The sequence below is a fragment of the Anolis carolinensis genome, chromosome 1, assembly GCF_035594765.1.
Source record: "Anolis carolinensis isolate JA03-04 chromosome 1, rAnoCar3.1.pri, whole genome shotgun sequence".
Lineage (NCBI taxonomy): Eukaryota > Metazoa > Chordata > Lepidosauria > Squamata > Dactyloidae > Anolis > Anolis carolinensis.
Window position 1 is genome coordinate 107,556,675 of NC_085841.1, and position 19,032 is coordinate 107,575,706.

General features: G+C 42.4%; 1 protein-coding gene across 1 annotated transcript in view; it reads left to right on the forward strand.

Annotated features, from left to right (window-relative positions):
- The first annotated feature begins 1,360 nt into the window (after positions 1 to 1,360).
- The window catches only part of usp45 (ubiquitin specific peptidase 45), a 72,719-nt gene continuing 55,047 nt past the window's right edge, over positions 1,361 to 19,032 (forward strand). The window contains exons 1-4 of the mRNA XM_008119089.3: positions 1,361 to 1,602; positions 14,350 to 14,459; positions 15,845 to 16,014; positions 18,567 to 18,670. Of these exons, the coding sequence (XP_008117296.2) occupies positions 14,360 to 14,459; positions 15,845 to 16,014; positions 18,567 to 18,670 (374 nt within the window). The 5' untranslated portion in view covers positions 1,361 to 1,602; positions 14,350 to 14,359. The remainder of the gene's footprint in view (positions 1,603 to 14,349; positions 14,460 to 15,844; positions 16,015 to 18,566; positions 18,671 to 19,032) is intronic.

Below are 19,032 nucleotides of genomic sequence, written 5' to 3' on the forward strand. Positions count from 1 at the left end.
CCAATGGGCATGTCGACTAACAAACTGGATACCAAGAGACCACAAGCAGCCCTTGGGTAGACCTCATACTTGATGGGACAAACCAATGGTTAAGCTATTCTGCCAGAAATGGAAAGGAAAAGCACAGGATTGTATATTTTGGGAGATTTGCAAGAAGCACAAAGGAGTGGATTGAAGACAAGTGAAATCAAATAGAATTTCAACTGGTAAAATTTTAGAAAAACATGACCTTTTAGAGATTATAACCTTTTAGAAAATGGCATTTATTGCCTTTTAGAGAAGAGCCAAAAACCTGTTTGAGTAGAATCTTCTCAGGTGGTATACAACCAAATGTAATTATGCAAGACAATTTGCTTCAGTCGTTAGACTGAATAACTTATTGTCTCTGATGTGTTAGGAAACAGAGAATATGCCAATGCATAAAAAAATCAGTTCTTCAGAAGTATGTTTCAGTGCCCAAAAATATATCTACTCTCCCATAAAACAACTTGTTTAACATTATGCACTCAGAGAGACAAAATAAATTAGACTTTGATAAACATAACATATTTGGTTTACTCACAAGGTTCATGTGTACAGCATACACAGGTACACAGCTTTATCAGTTACAGATATGTGTTGTCGAAGGCTTTTATGGCCGGGATCACAGGGTTGTTGTATGTTTTCTGGGCTGCATGGCCATGTTCTAGAAGTATTCTCTCCTGATGTGGGCGAAACGTCAGGAGATAATACTTCTAGAACATGGCCATACAGCCTGGAAAACATACAACAACCCAGTTACAGATATGTTTGCGATAGTTTCTGTGTGCCATCCAGTCATAACATCTCTCTTAGAAAAAACAGCAGGCAAGTGTTTGCAAGTCTGTGATCCCAGCAGTCGGATGGGGTCTGTACACTGCTTATCCCTGAGTGGAACACATGGTCTGCAGCCCCTCCCCCAACTTCTCAGGAAAAACACAGAGCAAGGTAAGAATGTTGCATTCAGAACATACATACAATAAGTAAGCAACAGGATTATAGATAAACAAATTACTAGAGGAAGCTTGAAGAAGGTTGCAATTTCCAAGATAAAAAGTAGGAAAAGGCAAGGTGGTGGAAACCTTGGGTGCATCTGGGAGGCATGGGCCAACTTCGGCCTTCGCTCCAGGTGTTTTGGACTTCAGCTTCCGCAGTTCCTAAGCTGGTTGGGATTTCTGGGAGTTGCGTCCAAAACACCTGGAGGGCGGGAGTTTGCCCATGCCTGCTGTAGAAGTAATGCCATTTGGCCCCACTTTGGTTATGTGCTCCTGGGAATTGCAGTTTGGTGAGACAGCAGCCCCCTTGGGCCGAGAAAGCTTGCGAAAGGACAGCTCCCAGGATCGCCTAACCTTGAGCCCCGGCAGGCAGTTCAAGTGAGGTCAAACCGCCTTAGCGTAGCTGGAGATGCGCCCCAAGGCGGCTGGCCTAGCAGCCTCGCAAGGGAGGCGGGACCAGGGAGGCCCAGCCGCAGGCGAAGGGGGAAAAGGAGGCCTTCCCGGGCTTCCTGCTCCTCCCCTTCCCGCCGCCGCCGCCGCTGCTTCCAAGCCTTGCTGGTTGACTGGGCGAAGGCTCTCGCCCCTTGCCGTGAGTGCGGAAGGGAGCCCGGGAGGAGGAGGAGGGGGGGGGGAGGCCTTGGCCAAGGAGGCGCCGCTTTGCTCGCCCTTCCCGGAGGTTTTTTTGGGTTCGGGGTTTGTTTTTGCAGTGGGGCCTTCCGCTTAGCCTGCTGGGTCGCCCTTTCTGGTTCCCGGGATTGAGCTATGGCTTTATGGAAAGGGCCAGTCCAACCTCCTTGAATTAGTATATACCAGGCATAGGCAAACTTCGGCCCTCCAGGTGTTTTGGACTCCCAACTCCCGCCATTCCTAACGCTATAGTGTCAGGGAAGGTGTAGTCTGAGGCTCCTTCCACACAGTTGTATAAAATCCACATTGAACTGGATTATATGGCAGCGTGGAAGTCATAACTCAGACCACTTCCATACAGTTTAATAAAATCACACATTTTCTGCTTTGAACTGGAATATATGGCAGTGTGGACTCAGATAACCCAGTTCAAAGCCAATATTGTGGGATTTTCTGCCTTAGTATTGTAGATCATATGGCTGCGTGGAAGGGCCTTCAGATAAACACAGTTCAAAACAGTTATTGTGGATTATCTGCCTTGATATTCTGGTTACATGGCTGTGTGGAAGGGCCCAAAGGCCCCTTCTACACTGCCATATAATCCATATTATTTATTTATTTTGTATCAAAAGCATTGCATAAATAAGTATAAAAATAGAGGGAACACAAACAGCTAAATAATTTTTGACCAGAAATGGGCAACAGTGACCGCATTGTCTGTAGGTTTAAACAGTTCTTCCTCTGTGCATGAGGCAGGGCACAGTGGGCAAGCAGACAGATGCGGAGTTGTTTGTTCTGCTCCATGGTCACACATTGTGAAGGATTCTTCTGGTAGTGCCATTTTGCCAGGTTGTCTTTTGATCTGCCCACTCCGCTTCTGTGTCTGTTCAGGGACTTCCAAGTTGCCCATTCTTGGTTTGCCCCTGGAGGAAGACCCTCGTGGGGGGCCATCCAGTTGGGATTTCCTGATTTAGCTGTCCAGAGGGATACTCTTGCTGTTGCTGGAGGAACATTAAGAGGACTGGTGGTTACCAAAGCAGATAACTCCACATTATCTGCTTTGAACTGGATTATATGAGTCTTCACTGCCATACAATCCAGTTCAAAGCAGACAATCTGGAATTTATATGGCACTGTGGAAGAGGCCTTACAAATTCTTTTGCCTCATCTGCCAAAGAGGCTGGAACCTCACAAGTATTCCAGTATCCCCCAGCATTGAGGCGTGGCTGCAAAAGTGGTGTCCAACTGTATCAATTCCACAGTGTAGACCACTTCAGCCCTCTGGGTGTTTTGGACTCCACAATATTCACAATTCCTAACAGTCAGTAGGTTGTTAGGAATTGTGGGAGTTGGAGTCAAAAACGGCAGAAGGACCGAAGTTTGCCCATGCCTGGTGTAAAGACACACCCTCAATCCAGCCTGCTTGATGTGTTTATGTATCCTCCAGGTGTTCCTTTTGGCTCTTTCTTTGGCCTCCAGGTAACACAAAAGGGTCTTCTGGAGAGCTCTCTGTGCTTCTTGGTTTTTCTAACAGTGCTGGGGTGCATCTACACTGTAGAATTAATGCAGTGTGATCCTAATTAAACTGCCATGGCTGACTGCTATGGAAATCCTGCATTTTGTAGTTTGGTGAGGGACTAACACTCTTTGGCAGAGAAGGCAAAAGGTCTTGTGAATCTATAGTTCCCATGATTCTACAGCTTTGAACCATGGAAGTTAAAGTGGTATCAAACTGTAATCATTTTACAGTGCAGGTGCACTCCTGATTTGGGAAGGAAAGAAAGAAATTCACCAAATCCCTTTCATTTGAACTGCTAAGGAAATATATTTGTTCTGCACCTTTACATTATTTCCAACCTATGGTGACCCAACCATGGATTTGTTCAAAGTGGGACTTGCTATTGCCTTCCTCTGAGGCTGAGAGAGAGTGGCTTGTCCAAGACCACCCCGTGGATTTCCATGGCCAAGCAGGATTTGGACCCTGGCCTTCAGAGTCATAGTCTAATGCATGAACAACTACACCATGATGTTCTTCTTAACTTATATCATTGGGAGTGGGTTTTTTTTACTTTGTTATGCAGTATCACTAGGGTGACTCAACTTTTCATCCTCCTTTATTTATTTATTTATTTCCATCATTTCTGTCCCGCCCTTCTCACCCAAAGGGACTCAGGGCAGCTTACAAAACTGGCAGAATTCGATGCCAATATACAACAATACAAAAGAATAAAACATAAGCAATTAAAAACAGATTTAAAATAATACAAAATACTTGAGCCATTCATCCACAAAACCTTGTACATAAACCTTAGACCAGACCGAGTCGAAGCCCACGAAACTTATTCTTTGAACGCTTGCTCACAAAGCCAGGTCTTCACTTTCTTTCTAAAATTCAAAAGGGATGGAGCCTGCCGGATGTCACTAGGGAGGAAGTTCCACAGCCGAGGAGCCACCACTGATAAAGCCCTGTCTTTTGTCTCCGCCAGCCGCACCTGTGAGACTAGCAGGACCGAGAGCAGGGCCTCCCCTGAAGATCTTAAATTGTGTGGTAGGTCATAGTGGGAGACACGTTTGGATAAGTAAGCTGGGCTGGAAGCGTTTAGAGCTTTATAGACTAAAGCCAGCACTTTGAATCATGCTTGGTAGCTAATCGGCAGCCAGTGGAGCTGACGTAACAGAGGAGTAGTGCGCTCCCTGTACACTGCTCCGGTTAACAACCTGGCTGGCTCCCGTTGGACTAACTGAAGCTTCCGAACAGCCTTCAAAGGCAGCCCCACGTAGAGTGCATTGCAGTAGTCTAATCGTGATGTAACAAGAGCATAGACCACTGTGGCCAAGTCTGGCTTCTCAAGGTACGGTCGCAGCTGGCGTACAAGTTTTAGCTGTGCAAAGGCTCCCCTAGCCATTGCTGAGACCTGGGGTTCCAGGCTCAACAACGAGTCTAGGATCACCCCCAGACTGCGAACCTGCGCCTTCAGGGGGAGTGTGACCCCATCCAGCACAGGCTGTAACCCTATGCCCTGTTCAGCCTTCCAACTGACCTCTGTCTTGTCTGGATTCAGTTTCAATTTGTTGGCCCTCATCCAGTCCGACACAGCTGCCAAGCACCGGTTCAGGACCTGGACAGCCTCCTTAGTGACAGGTGGGAAGGAGTGACAGAGTTGGACATCATCTGCATAGAGATAACACCGCACTCCGAAACTTCTGATGATCTCGCCCAGTGGCTTCATGTATATGTTGAACAACATGGGGGACAGTACAGAACCCCACAAGTCAACGGTTGTGGGGCCAAGCAGGAGTCCCCCAGTGACACCATCTGGGACCGATCTTCCAGGAATGAGTGGAGCCACTGCAAAGCAGTACCTCCAAGCCCCATCCCTGCGAGGCATCCCAGAAGGATACTGTGGTCAACAGTATCGAAGGCCGCTGTGAGGTCCAGCAGAACCAGCAGGGACACACTCCCCCTGTCCAGTTCCCGGCGAAGATCATTGACTAAGGCAACCAAGGCTGTCTCAGTACCATGCCCCGGCCTAAAGCCAGACTGCACCGGATCTAGAAAATCAGTGTCCTCCAAGAATGCCTGGAGTTGTGAGGCAACCACACGTTCCATGACTTTGCCCAGAAAGGGGAGATTGGAAATAGGCTGAAAGTTACCGAATTGAGTGGGGTCTAGTGATGGCTTCTTCAACAGCGGTTTGATCACAGCCGTTTTTAGGCTTGCTGGAAAATTTGCCTTCCCGGAAGGAGGCATTCACCACCACCTTCACCCACTCGGCAAAACCCCCTCTGGCTTCCCTCACCAGCCAGGATGGGCAGGGGTCTAGGATGCATGTGGTTGGTCTCGCCTCTCCAAGGATCTTGTCCACATCCTCGAGCTCAACCAATTGAAATGAATCCATCAAAACTGGACAAGCAGATGCTCGTGCTACATCCTCAGAGTCTGCCATTAATATGGCGTCAAAGTCAGAGTGGATCAAGAGCGACTTTGTCTACAAAGAACCGAGCAAATGCTTCACAGCGGGCTGTCGAGTTGTCAGGGATCCCACCTTGAATGGTGGGATTTAACAACCCTCTGACAACCCGAAACAGCTCCTCCGGACGGTTCTTTGCATATGCAATATTGGCTGCAAGGTATGCTTTCCTTGCGGCTTTTATTGCCACAGCATATGTCCTAAAATAGGAGCATAGCCGTGCTCGGTCTGATTCGCTAAGCTCCAATCGCCACACACACTCTAGTTTCCTCTTCTTTCGTGTCACCGCTGCCAGCTCCTTTGTAAACCAAGGAGCTGGTTTAGCTCGGTTACTCAAGAGGGGACGTTCCGGAGCAATCGTGTCTATTGCCCTGGTCATCTTCCCATTCCAGAGAGAGACCAGAGCATCAACAGGATCACCTACCGAGGAGGCGGGAAAATCCCCAAGAGCCGTCAGGAATCCTTCTGGATCCATAAGCCTCCTGGGGCGGACCATTTTAATAGGTCCTCCACCCCTGCAGAGGTTAGGGGGCGCAGTTAGTCTAAACCTGATCAGGTGATGGTCGGTCCATGGCAACGGAGTGATGGTAAGCTCCTCCACACCGCCACCTTCCTCCCATCCTTGACAAAAAACCAAGTCCAGTGTGTGTCCAGCACTGTGGGTAGGGCCTGTTACTAATTGGGACTTTAGTACCAGATACTAACACAACGTTGTAACTAAAATACCAGGAAATGTGTCATAGTCAGAGACTGTAAGAAGCCACCAGCAATGAAGACAGTAGTGTGTGCTTGTAGCATTTTTCAGGGGTTTTTTGTGTCAGGAGCATTTTCCAGATTTTTTGTGTCAGGAACAACTTGAGAAACTGAGAGAATTGGCCCTCTGCAATGACAGGAGATGCCCGGATGTTTTTGATGTTTTTACCATCCTTTTCAGGTGAAACCACATGATTCAAAGGATCATTGTAATTGGGTAATGATGGCAGCTCTGAGTGGAGCGCATGCACTTAAGAGGCTTTGAAAGATGTATTAGTATAGAGTTGTAGTTTTGTTGTATATGATATAGTAAGCTGGGCTTTGTGATTATATCTAGCTACAGGGATTTTTTTACATACAAGTAATGCTTTTCTGTAGAAACACCGCACAACAAATGTATAGACAGTCACATCATCTTATAGGGTAATCCGGTGTGGTTTGCACCCCCTGCACCATCTCAGGCCCCATCAACACTGACCATTTAACGCAGTTCAAAGCTAGTTAGCTTTAAACTGTTTCAGTCAGACAACAAACTCCTGCAAAAGAAAGCCCTTAATGTATTCCAGAAGTCTGTGGTTTGTGTAATCACCATCTGGGCCTCAAATAGTTTCCAGCATTTCCTATGTAGTCATCTGCACAGCTAAAACATTTTCTTCAGTACTGGTTTGAAACGGCATTAAATGGTCAGTGTAGATGGGGCCTTAGTGACGGTGCTGTCAGTGCCAGAGTCTAGAACCATAATTGTGACCTACCTTTCTTTCCTGAAAAGTCTACACTCATGAGGAGATGGTGGCTCTTTCACTCGTACTAGCCCATGCACCACCACTTTGAATCCAAGGGTGTATCTACACTGTTGCATTAATGCAGTTTGACATCACTTTGACTGCCATGCTATAGAATCATGGGAGTTACAGTTTGGTGAGGTACCAGCACTTTCTGGCAGAGAAGGCCAGACACTTGGTAAAACTACAATTCCCATTATTCCATAGCATTGAGCCATGGCAGCTAAAGTGATGTCAAACATGTGCAGAAGCCTCATGGATTATTGTGGGATGCACTTCCATATGCACATGGATAAGATCATGTAAGCTAGGTCCTTTTATTGGTCCCCGAGAATATAAAATGTGAAAACAGAGTCCTCAGTGAGGAGGAATATATTTTTGAATCTGTTACTTGTATAGTTGTTAATGATTTAATTTGTGGATATATGTGATTGTTTTTAGATGTGTAATGTTTTTAGATGTGTAATGTTTATACACATCTAAACCTGGGACCTAAAGGTCCCAGGTTCAAATCCTGGGAGCGGAATGAGTGCCCGCTGTTAGCCCCAGCTCCTGACAACCTAGCAGTCAGAAAACATGCAAATGTGAGTAGATCAATAGGTACCGCTCCAGTGGGAAGGTAACGGCGCTCCATGCAGTCATGCTACCCACATGACCTTGGAGGTGTCTATGGACAACGCCGGCTCTTCGGCTTAGAAATGGAGATGAGCACCAACCCCCAGAGTCAGACATGACTGGACTTAACGTCAGGGGAAACCTTTACCTTTACCTAATGTTTATATATGGATGTGAGGCATTGTATCTTTGCCATTTATAATGTTGAAAACAACTTTGAGTCCCCCTAGGGGTGAGAAAAGCAGTATATAAATGAAATAAATAATAAATTAGTGCTCTAATTGTTCATTTGAATACTAAGAACAAGTAGAGAGTTCTTCTAAGATGGTTCATAGAACAAAATCTGTAAGCAGAGCTCTGATTAGACAGCCTTCTGTGAATGAAAACTTATCTAATATGCAAGGCAGGAGTAGGAAATATGTAGCTTCCAGATATTGATGAATCACTACTCCCAGCATTGCTCTCCATTTATTGTATTGGCTAGGGCTAAACAATTTAAAAGAAAACAACACCTTTGCCGTGTTTACAAACTATCAGCATTGATGAATTATTGCCTGTCTTGCATCTCATAGATTTCTACTACGTAATAGCAGTTAATTCCTACATATCGATTATTAGAACCGGTTCAGTAAAAAGTATAACAACTTTACGAACTCCAACCTATCTGCCTTGTCACTTCAGGTTATATCAGTAGACCCTTAGAGCATTTGTGCCTTGCCCTTTGCCACATATCTCAGTGTTGGAAGGTGAAGGGCACAGCAGAAAGTATATTTATAGATAACAGCATGCGGCTATCCCTTTCCTTCTAAATCAAAATAAATTCTTGGAAAGCGTTTTGAAATCCTGATCTGTTGATCAACATTGTCGGTCTCTCTCAAAACACGAGAAGCTGTTTTGTATGGAATCGGAACACTAGTTCACTTTTTTTTTCTGCAACTGTGACATTAACACATAATTGTAAAGTGACTTTAGTAGTCTCTGCCTGGTTTTCATTAATTTTCTTGGAGCTAAAAGAAATTCCACATTGCATGTATGCAATAACAGATTTTTGCTAGTATTTGGGTATCCATCTTCCCTTTGATTACATGCAGTTTTCGCATGTGACAAGCTGTCAAATAAAGGCCTATAGCAGAATACGGTAGTTAAAAAATAGTAGACAAGCAACTCAATGTGGTTGCAACATAACTCCAAAACATGGGGCAAAATGGATACGCAGTAAATAAGAAGCATAGGCAGAAGAGACTGAATTGCTTCTTTTGAAAATGTCTATTCTGGGTAGCTATACTTGTTTATTCTTTTTATTGCAACTGTCAGAGACATATATGCCTGAATGTGGTACAGTAGAGTCTCACTTATCCAACACTCGCTTATCCAACGTTCTGGATTATCCAACACATTTTTGTAGTCGATGTTTTCAATAAATCATGATATTTTGGTGCTAAATTCTTAAATACAGTAATTACTACATAGCATTATTTTGTAATGAACTACTTTTTCTGTCAAATTTGTTGTATAACATGATGTTTTGGTGCTTAATTTGTAAAATCATAACCTAATTTGATGTTTAATAGGGTTTTCCTTAATCCCTCCTTATTATCCAACATATTTGCTTATCCAACATTCTGCCAGCCCGTTTATGTTGGATAAGTGAGACTCTACTGTATGTAAATACAGTGACCTGGATACAGAGAAGCAGTGCTTCCAAGTGGACAGCTCCTAATGCAACCAGATGAAAGGACTCTGAAACTATCCCGTCATTTAGTCCATAATATGTTTTAATAGAAGAATCAGGAGAACACACGGGATAGTTATAAATGCCCTCCTGACCATAAAATGCTTTGAATGAGGCAAAGCAATTGCACAAAAAGCCTCACCTGAAACAAACCTTACGTTGATTGTAACCTGATGCAATTGAAATTGATTGACAAAGTAATCAGACTAACTCAAGGCTAATTGATTTCATTAGTCACCTAGGGCGCATCTGTACTGTAGAATCAATGCAATATGACACTATGTTAACTGCCATGGCTCAATGTCACAGAGTCATGGGAGTTGTAGTTTTACAAGGTCTTTAGTCTTCTCTGCCAAAGAGTATTGGTGCCTCCCCAAACTACAAATCCCAAGATTCCATAGCTTTGAGCCATGACAGTTAAATAATAATAATAACAACTTTATTTATATCCCGCCATCATCTCCCAGAAGAGACTTGGGGCGATTTACAGAAAGGTCATAATAGTGCCATAAAACACATAAAATACAAATTACATCAACATTTATAACAATCAAATAAAATAAAATAACAAAAGATAAAAAGTACAGTCATACTGCATTAATTCTACATGGTAGATGCATCCCTAGCATCTGGTAACTTAGTGTCCAGCCAAATCTTCTGCTGAAAGAAGTAGCATTAAAATTAAAAGCTTAATGGATAGTACAGAGCATAATTGTTTGGTGCATCAGCACTCAAACTGTAATTTTGATTACAAAGGGTGTGTTTGCATTCCATCAGAAGTAAAGTTCTGTAGAAGTGTGGATTGTTATGAATGAATGGAATGCTGCTTGGGCACTTGGATGTGCAGTGAAAACATGTAAATAAACCAGGATTTTCTGGAGCTGAGAGAGTGTGACATACCCAAGGGAACCCACTGGATTTCCATACCTGAGCAAGAGATTAAACTCTGGTCTCTAGGGTCCAAGCAGTTTTTTTGTGTGCTTGGCAGCTTCCATTAAACCTTGATAAAAATACAAAATTTGTTCTCAGCTTCTTTCTCTGGTTTGTTAAGGAAGAAAAAAATGAATAAAGATTGCCTGGTTACAAATAATGCTATATATGATTCTGTGATTCTAATACACCAATTTTGGAGGCAGGCTCCATGGTTTGTTTAGCTGTTTCCAATGCAAGTGGGACATTCTCAGCTTGAGTATCAGTTAATTCTGTGCAGTTGCAGTGAGATAAATGCTTCACATTTTTGGAGCTAGTTGTTATAAGTTAACATCCTAAAAGCTTGTCTTTTTACTACAAAATGGAGGCAACATTTTTGCTCACTAGTACGCTGTGTTGTTGACTTGTGAAGTTTCCCTATAATTTACTTGACTTGTAAAGATTTTGTCAGATTTCTTCAGGAAATATTGCAAAGCTGGTATTCTCTAAATTAGTTTCCCCTTAAGTGGTGTAGCAGCACACCATCTGTCTCTTGGGTTTTGCTGGTAGTGTCCAAAGTAGAGCAACTTGTCCTTGGTTTGAGATTGACATGTGTCATGAAGAACAAACTGGGGCAGCCTGCTATGTGGAGGAAAAATGATGTAACATTACACTCTTGGCAGTTAGTCACTGGCTTCCTGGGAAACAGTTCTAATCATTCCATCAGGCTGACATCCTACCTCCTTGTCTGGTGATGTATATATATTCCCCCTAGGCTATACCAGAGCCACATATCCAAACACATTATTTCCAAGCTCTGCAGGTTCTTTGACCATAAAAGCAACTTATAAACTAGATCATGAAGTGAAGTTACCAAGCAAGGATTTTTTTCTTTGTCACCATACCCTTTAATTCTTAGAAGGTTTCTTGAATATATTAATGATGAAGAAAACTGAACAGTAGTGAAACGTACACGAATTTGTTACCTTTGGTTTCCTGTTTGTTCTGAGGGTACTATGCTGTGCATCTTGTGCCTTTTTGTCATGGCCTTGGGCTTGTAGAATAAAACTATTTTAAATATGTACACAAATTTAGCACTCGCAGTCAACCACTAATTTTGCTGTTTTGCAGCTTTCACATGGTCATTGCATTTTGCTCGGAAAACACATTGGAGTTCTGATAATGTGTAAACTGTATAGACTGGTTGAGTGTTCTCTTAAATAGCAAAGTGGATACTGTGGTTTTCAATCTACTCTGTGGCAAACCTTCCAGAAGTCAGTTTTGAACTCTATATGGGATGAAGCCAGGCCTGTGGCCAGAAGGGGGGAGGTTGAGGGTTCAACCCCCCCCCCCCCAAACGTTTCAGGTTAAAAAAAACCTGGTTTACTCATGAATTACCAATTCATGAGTAAACTAGGTTTTTTTTAAAATTTGAAACATTGCCAGCAGGGAGGGTTGAACCCTTAAACACCCCCCCCCCCCCCCCCCCCCGGCTACAGGCCTGGATGAAGACCTGGGCTCTTCTTTTTCTGATCTATCCTGACACACAACTTTAAAACTAAGTGAATGGCAAATTGAGGAATGCTTTCTGTATTCCAGGTGGTTATGTTTTTACTAGCTTTTACTAATGGAGTAGATGAACCTTTTCTATCAGTCCAGGAAGTAATTTTTTCTTTGTGTATAGATAGAACTTGAGATATATTCTGTGACTTCGGCTGTTGAAATAATATATCACCATCAATGTGAAATATTTCTATGGATTGAGTCACAATTTCTACGTAATTACATTAAAAGAGTCATGGACAGTGATATGGGCTGAAAGTGCTTTGTTTTTTTAAAAAAGGAAATGCCTTTTATTTTTAATTCTTCCACCAATGTAGCTGGAAACAACAACAAGGTTAATGGTATGTTTTTTCTGGATCACCTGGATCCCTTTTTAGAAACTTGTGTTATATTGCCAGTGTATTGTCTAGAAACTATCTTAAAGTCCTCCTTCGTCCAGGAATATCTTGTTGCCAGCTTGGGTAGTTGGCATCGTCCAGGGCCTATCTGCAGCCCAGATGCTGAAAATGAATGGAATGAGAACACAGTTCGAGTCCTGACAGCTCCTTACAACAACGTTTGTTTGTTAATTAATAGTAATTACTGACACGTGATTCACTCCATGTTGTATTGTCCCTTTAATCCTTGTCATTTGAGATCAGTGATAAAGAATCAGAATCAGTCAAAGCAGCCTCAGATTTGAATGCGGCCAAAGCTTGCAATGAGAAAGGTATGCTTCACCTTCTTTGAAATAAAATAGTAAGACATTTAAGGAAGAAGCCATCTCTAGTTCCTTTGGGCCATTGAGGATGCCTTCAAGTTGGCATTTCTACCCAAAGTAGCAGAATAGACACTGGTGGGCCAGCTCCAGATGCTTATGAAATGGAACCAAGATAATCTATCTGATTTCTAACAAGGGTCTGAGATGGAGACTAGCTTGGTTGCTTTAGGGCTGACCTTTGCTGATGGTGGTAGTTTGACCTCACTGATTCTACCAGACATCACAGCAGTTGTTGATACCACTGATTATATGGTATCTTTTTGGACCAGTTAAATGGATTAGGTATGTGTGCTTCAGTGGATACACTTATACTTTACAGAGGAAAAGTACAAGTGGTCCTGAGGCACTACTTCTGCTCCCTCTGGGAATTTTATTGGCTGTATTATGTCTACATGAATTCCCTTGGAAACGTTGACTAGATATGTTGACATCTGAACATGGTGTCATTATTAGATTTTTGCTGAATCCTACAGGACAATGTCAACTAATCATGGACACAACCTTCTTGAAACTGTTCAGGTTCCACATGAGGTACTCATTGTATGTACTCATCCTCTTGTGCAAGAGGTGAAGTTTGTGACACACTGAGAATTTCAGATGACAGTTGGGGATGAAAGAAGTGTTGCTGCCACTACCAGTCTGTAGTTCTGGTTGTTTTACTGCTCTAGGAAGCATTAAGTGCTTGTTCTCTTGAAAGGCTTTCAGAGCTGTCACTGTGCTGAAACATGATCTGCTGATTGATGAAATTGTCCATAGCTAGTCATGATGAATGTGGTCCTGCCTGTAATTGGATGACAGGCTAGCTATCTCTGGACATCAAAAATGCCACAGGTAGTTACAAAATGCATCTACATGCCACTCGTATGAAGTATGTTATTCTTAGAATGAGGAGGAAGCAACTCCTGCTGTTTTTGTGGTTTGTGATCTGCAATCTAGCTTTGTCCAGAAAAGCCATGAGTATAAATGTTTGGCAATCATTGCTTGATAAAATAGACAACAGCTTAAATAATCCTCTTAACCTGGTCTTCAATATAATAGTGAAAGCTTTGCATTTGGAGTTGGGGTATCTTGATTCAAATTCTCATTGGACATGAAGCTATGTTACTATTTATGACATGATAACTTACTCAGTTCATTCATTTTCCCTCTCAACCAGTTGTTGGGATGGAATGGTTGGGAGGAAACGGTGCCTATTACCCTGCATTTTGTGAAAGAAGGATGGAATAGAATGTAATTGAGATGTAAGTCGTAGTTGAATATTGAGGGAAGAGATGACTTGCTGCTTGCCTGGATAATACTACCAGCTGGCTATTTTTATGGCATTCTAATATTGTTTCAACCAAAGATCTCAGGTTACTTAATAAGTTCCTCTGTTTCTGGCAGACTTCTTTGTCATTGTACAGTGTGATACTTAAAAGATGTGGCATAGTACACAAGTGCAACTTAAAGTTGTTGGGAGCTGCTGTGACAGTGGGAAGAGTTACTGCCAGGGAAGTCTCTGGCCTCTTTGAGCTGAGATTAGAACTGTTTTGTTTATCCATGATCATAATGCAATATTTTAAGAGTTACTTATAGAAATCACATATTATTATATTATTGTGTCTCACTTGTTTCTTTTTTCCAGTAAATAATCGATGCGGGTAAAAGATCCATCAAGAGTAGTCTCTGACAGAAGTAAGAGGCACAAAAAGTCAAATCATCCACAGGATGAAGACTCTTCCGATGATATAGCAGGTATGAAAGTTATGCCATAATCATAGCCAATCTGGGTATTTGGTAGCTACTTACATTTTAAGATGCTGTGTTTAATGTTTTGTGAGCCTAGTGATCAACAAATGAGGATACACCATTATCCACCATGCTCTTGTAAATATGGGCCATTGAAAAGCATGTATGTTTCTAATTTAATTGGAGTATGTCAGTGACAGTGTTGGTTGCATTTAAGCCCTGATCATGTATGCTTTGATCTTAGCCTTAGAAAAGTCTTGGGAGAGTTATAAACTTGCAGAACTATATTACAATCCTGTGTCTGCTGCAATACCTTCCAGGACTCTTATGTGTATACTTGAAATTATGGTTAATAGCGAAGCTTATATTTTGACTGTACGTGGGTTAGAAACAGACCTAGAGAGGCCCACAAAAACTTTCATTTGTGGGCCCCTCTAGTTTCTCTAGTGCTATTTTGTGGAATGCTTGAATCAGAAGAATATCATAGAATCACAACTAGAGGACCAAGAGAGGCCCACAAACACTTCTGGCAGAAATATTTTTGGATAATGAGTCTGTGGATAAGTGGGTCATACTTCATATGTATTTGTAATGGATTGGGATGAAAATAATTAAATTAATGGAGACAATCTATAAAAAATGTATGCCCAGGGGAGGGGAGGAGAAAAGAACACATAAAGTTTTGGGAGTATGGCATTTTTCTTTTTTAAAAGATAGAGGGGAAGATGCAGAAACTTATACAACATCCACAACTTCAGCTGTGATCACTATTGTTAATAATACTCTGAAAGGTACACATATTTTGTAGAATAGGAGATTTTAAATGACATTCACATTGCCCTGTGGTCTGCGCCATATTCCTAAGTTAAAAATATAGGCCAAGATCCAGCATTGTCACAAGTAGCTACAGTAATGGAGTTCTGTCATCATGACTACTTATCACAATGCCACCCCCACATCTTATCTCTTAAGCCAGGCAGTACCCAACCAAACTGTTTCCAAATGAGGGAAACAGAGAATGATGACAGCAGTGTTTTCCTGGTAGCAAGTTATATTGAAACAGGTATCTGGAGAGATCCTTTAGGGTCCTGCTGCAACTGCTTCTCTCAATATATCTCATTGTGTATTGCAAGCAGCAATTATTTCCTAGCGCTCCAGTCTGCAACACCTTGGAAATATTTCAGCTGAAGTATTGCCTGGCTTAAAGGGGGGAATTTGGAGGCGGGGGGCGGGAGTCTTGTTTGGCCAATAATTATCAGAAATGTTCTCTCTTAAAATTATGTGATAGTATATCTGGCTTACTGTCTCGTCAATACTGAACAGGATGTTAGACATAATACTTACCAAATGTCTGCCTTAGAGATTTTAGACTTTTAAAACTTCTTTTGTAGGCCTTACGTGCCAGCATGTAAGTCAGGCAGTAGATGTGCATAACGTGAAGAGGACAGTAGCTCAAAATCTTTGGTTAGTATGTACAGAGTGCTTGAAGGAAAGAAGAATATGTGATGGTGAGCCCGTAATGCCTTCTGACATATGGCTCTGCCTGAAATGTGGCATTCAGGTAAATAAACTTCTGATTTTACTGATCTAGTATTATGCTGCATCTCATTAACTTTATGAAACTTCAGGAATGTACCAATAAGCATCACTCAAAGGCTAACCCTGATGGGGTCACTATACTATCATTTCATGATAAGAAACATCCAGCATCTTATTTTCTCTTGGTTATATGAATCTGGCTATTTTGTGGAAAAGTTGCTCACTTAGTGGAAACCTATAGAACAGCAAGTTAGTTAGTTATGCAGAACTTGAAGCTCCATGTTTTTGAGGTGCAGAGAGTTAGGATGGGTTGAATGATATATCTGTGACGCTGATTATCTCTCATTGAGGTATTAAATATGTGTAAGGAGGAATTTGTTGGCTTTTATGGGAACGGTGTCGGAACATAGGCGCCTTAAAGAGCCACACACACAATACTCAGTCTTAACAAAAGATTTATTGCAACTCAAAAACAGGCTCAGAGACACTTAACTGCAGTGTCTCTGACCAAAACTCAAAGTTTTAGCCCAAACTGGGCTCAAAAAGAAGAACGGAAAATAATCCGGATTAAATGGATGGATAATCCGGATTAAAACACAGTCAATAGAATTGGCAGCAAACAGCGCTGTAACAGGCTTCCTGGAAGACAGCACACAGAAAGTAAACAAAACCAGTCAAAGTTCAAAAAACAGCAGAAAAGAAGGTCCAAACTAATGTCGTCTTCAAGGTGTTTACACAAACTGCTGTTGAGTCAAACCAGGAGCCAGGAACAAGGGAAAGCCGCACTCACGATAGCCAATCCAAAGGTAGTTTTCCGAAGTGGGTAACCGGAGCCGAAGTCAAGTCAATCCAAAGCCAGGAAGGGAGAAAGCTGCATCCATGAAAAGCCAATCCAAACATTGTTACCGAAGGTCATCAAACAGAGCTGAAGTCGCCAGTCCAAAGGTCCAGGAAGGGAGAAAAGCACACTCACGATAGTCCAGTCCAAATCCAAGAATCACAGGAACCAGGAACGCCAAGCTGTAGAGCCAGGACCCAAAGCCCAACAGGAAAAACAGGCAGCGACAAACCTACGCCAAAACGACACTTTGCCTTCTGCAAAGGATCCCCATTTCAGACCCTACTTTTAACTTACACATCATTATCTGAAGATGAGCTGGCCTCTACCCCATCGTCATCTCCCACAGCTGTTCCTGTCATCACATGTGAATCCCGGTTCTCATCCCTCCAGTTCCTACATCTCCTATCAAGACTTAGGTTTCCCCATGACCCTGGTGTATCAGCTGTTTGCCAATCCTCCTGTCCTGAAAACCCCACAAACGTACCACTAGAAGTTGGCTCTGCACACATATCCCTTATTTCTTGTGCCCTAGTCCAGCCAAACGTGACTTTCTCAGAAGGTGCCATAAGTATCTCCCGGATCTGTTTCCTTTGCTGTTCTTCATCTGGCACCTGTTCAAGATTACCCCTTTCCCTCCTACTAGTACTTCTACTACCGTTTGTAATATTGCCAGCAGACTCAACTACAACAAACGGTGTATATGCAGTGTACAGGCAGTCCCCAAGTTACAAACATCTGACTTACAATAACTCACAGTTAAGAACAGAAGTGAGACAACAGGAAATGAGAGAAATCTACCCCTAGGAAGGGAAATTCACTCTTAAAAGAGTTATCATGGGGAAAAGGTGTCTCCACTGAAGCTTTATTTATTCCTATTTCCACAACAAGCCACATTTTTTCAAAATTCAGTTATCACACGGACAGAAAGTGAGGTGAAATCTTCTGAACAGGAGTACAGATAGCAAAACAAACACCGCAGGCATTTTAACCCTTCCCTATGTTATCCAAAGCGACGTCTATCTATCTATCTATCTATCTATCTATCTATCTATCTATCTATCTATCTATCTATCTATCTATCTGGAGTTACACTTAAGAAATGTCCCTGTTCTGACTAACATACACATTCAACTTAAGAACAGACCTGCAGAAGCTAACTTGTTCGTAACTTGGGAACTGTCTGTATTGTGCGTTTTGTGTGTGTGTGTGTGTGTGTGTGGGGGGGGGAACGACAAGTTATCCCAGATAAAGCAAAAAGACAAATGTGAATTGATATGTCTTGCTTATTGAAATTTCTAACTAAATTGTGTTATGGAATTTTTAAATTGCTAATTGTGCTGAAGTGTATGACAGTTTAGACAGCTGTAGTTTAACATCTATGGAGCCCCGGTGGCGAAGTGCGCTAAAGCACTGAGCTGGAGACCGAAAGATCCCAGGTTCAAACCCCGGGAGCGGAGTGAGCGGCTGCTGTTAGCTCCAGCTCCTGCTAACCTAGCAGTTCGAAAACATGCCAATGTGAGTAGATCAATAGGTACCGCTCTGGCGGGAAGGTAACGGCGCTCCATGCAGTCATGCCAGCCACATGACCTTGGAGGTGTCTACGGACAACGCCGGCTCTTTGGCTTAGAAATAGAGATGAGCACCAACCCCCAGAGTCAGACATGACTGGACTTAACGTCAGGGGAAACCTTTACCTTTACCTTTTAGTTTAACATCTATTTCATGTCGCTTAGGGCTGCAGTCAAAACTCAGAAGGCCAGCACTCTCTAAAGCATTTCCAAACAGCACAGGTAGAACCTCATTGCATTGTAATCAATCTCAGCACATGGATTGTATGGTAAGTACATTTTTGTTTTATTTAGTTGGAGACCGCCTGTGTTTGTGAAAGAAGATAAATAGCTGTGTTGGCCCAAAGAAAACAGCAACATACTTTTATTTTGCAAACTCAGAAGTCAGAAATAATATATACACTTTTCTTGTTCTAGATTTTCCCAACAGTAAAAATATTGTAAAAACAAAGAGAAGGCTGTCTTGCTATTGGGCATGAAATCTTCCTGGCCAGAGTCTTGAAATGGATTGTGGAAGTGGTTTACATGTGGGGGTTGCAGTTAATTTATACACACATAATTATAATAACTGCATCTTTCCCTAATAAACTACACATGAACAACCAATATTGGATATCCATTTATTGGATAG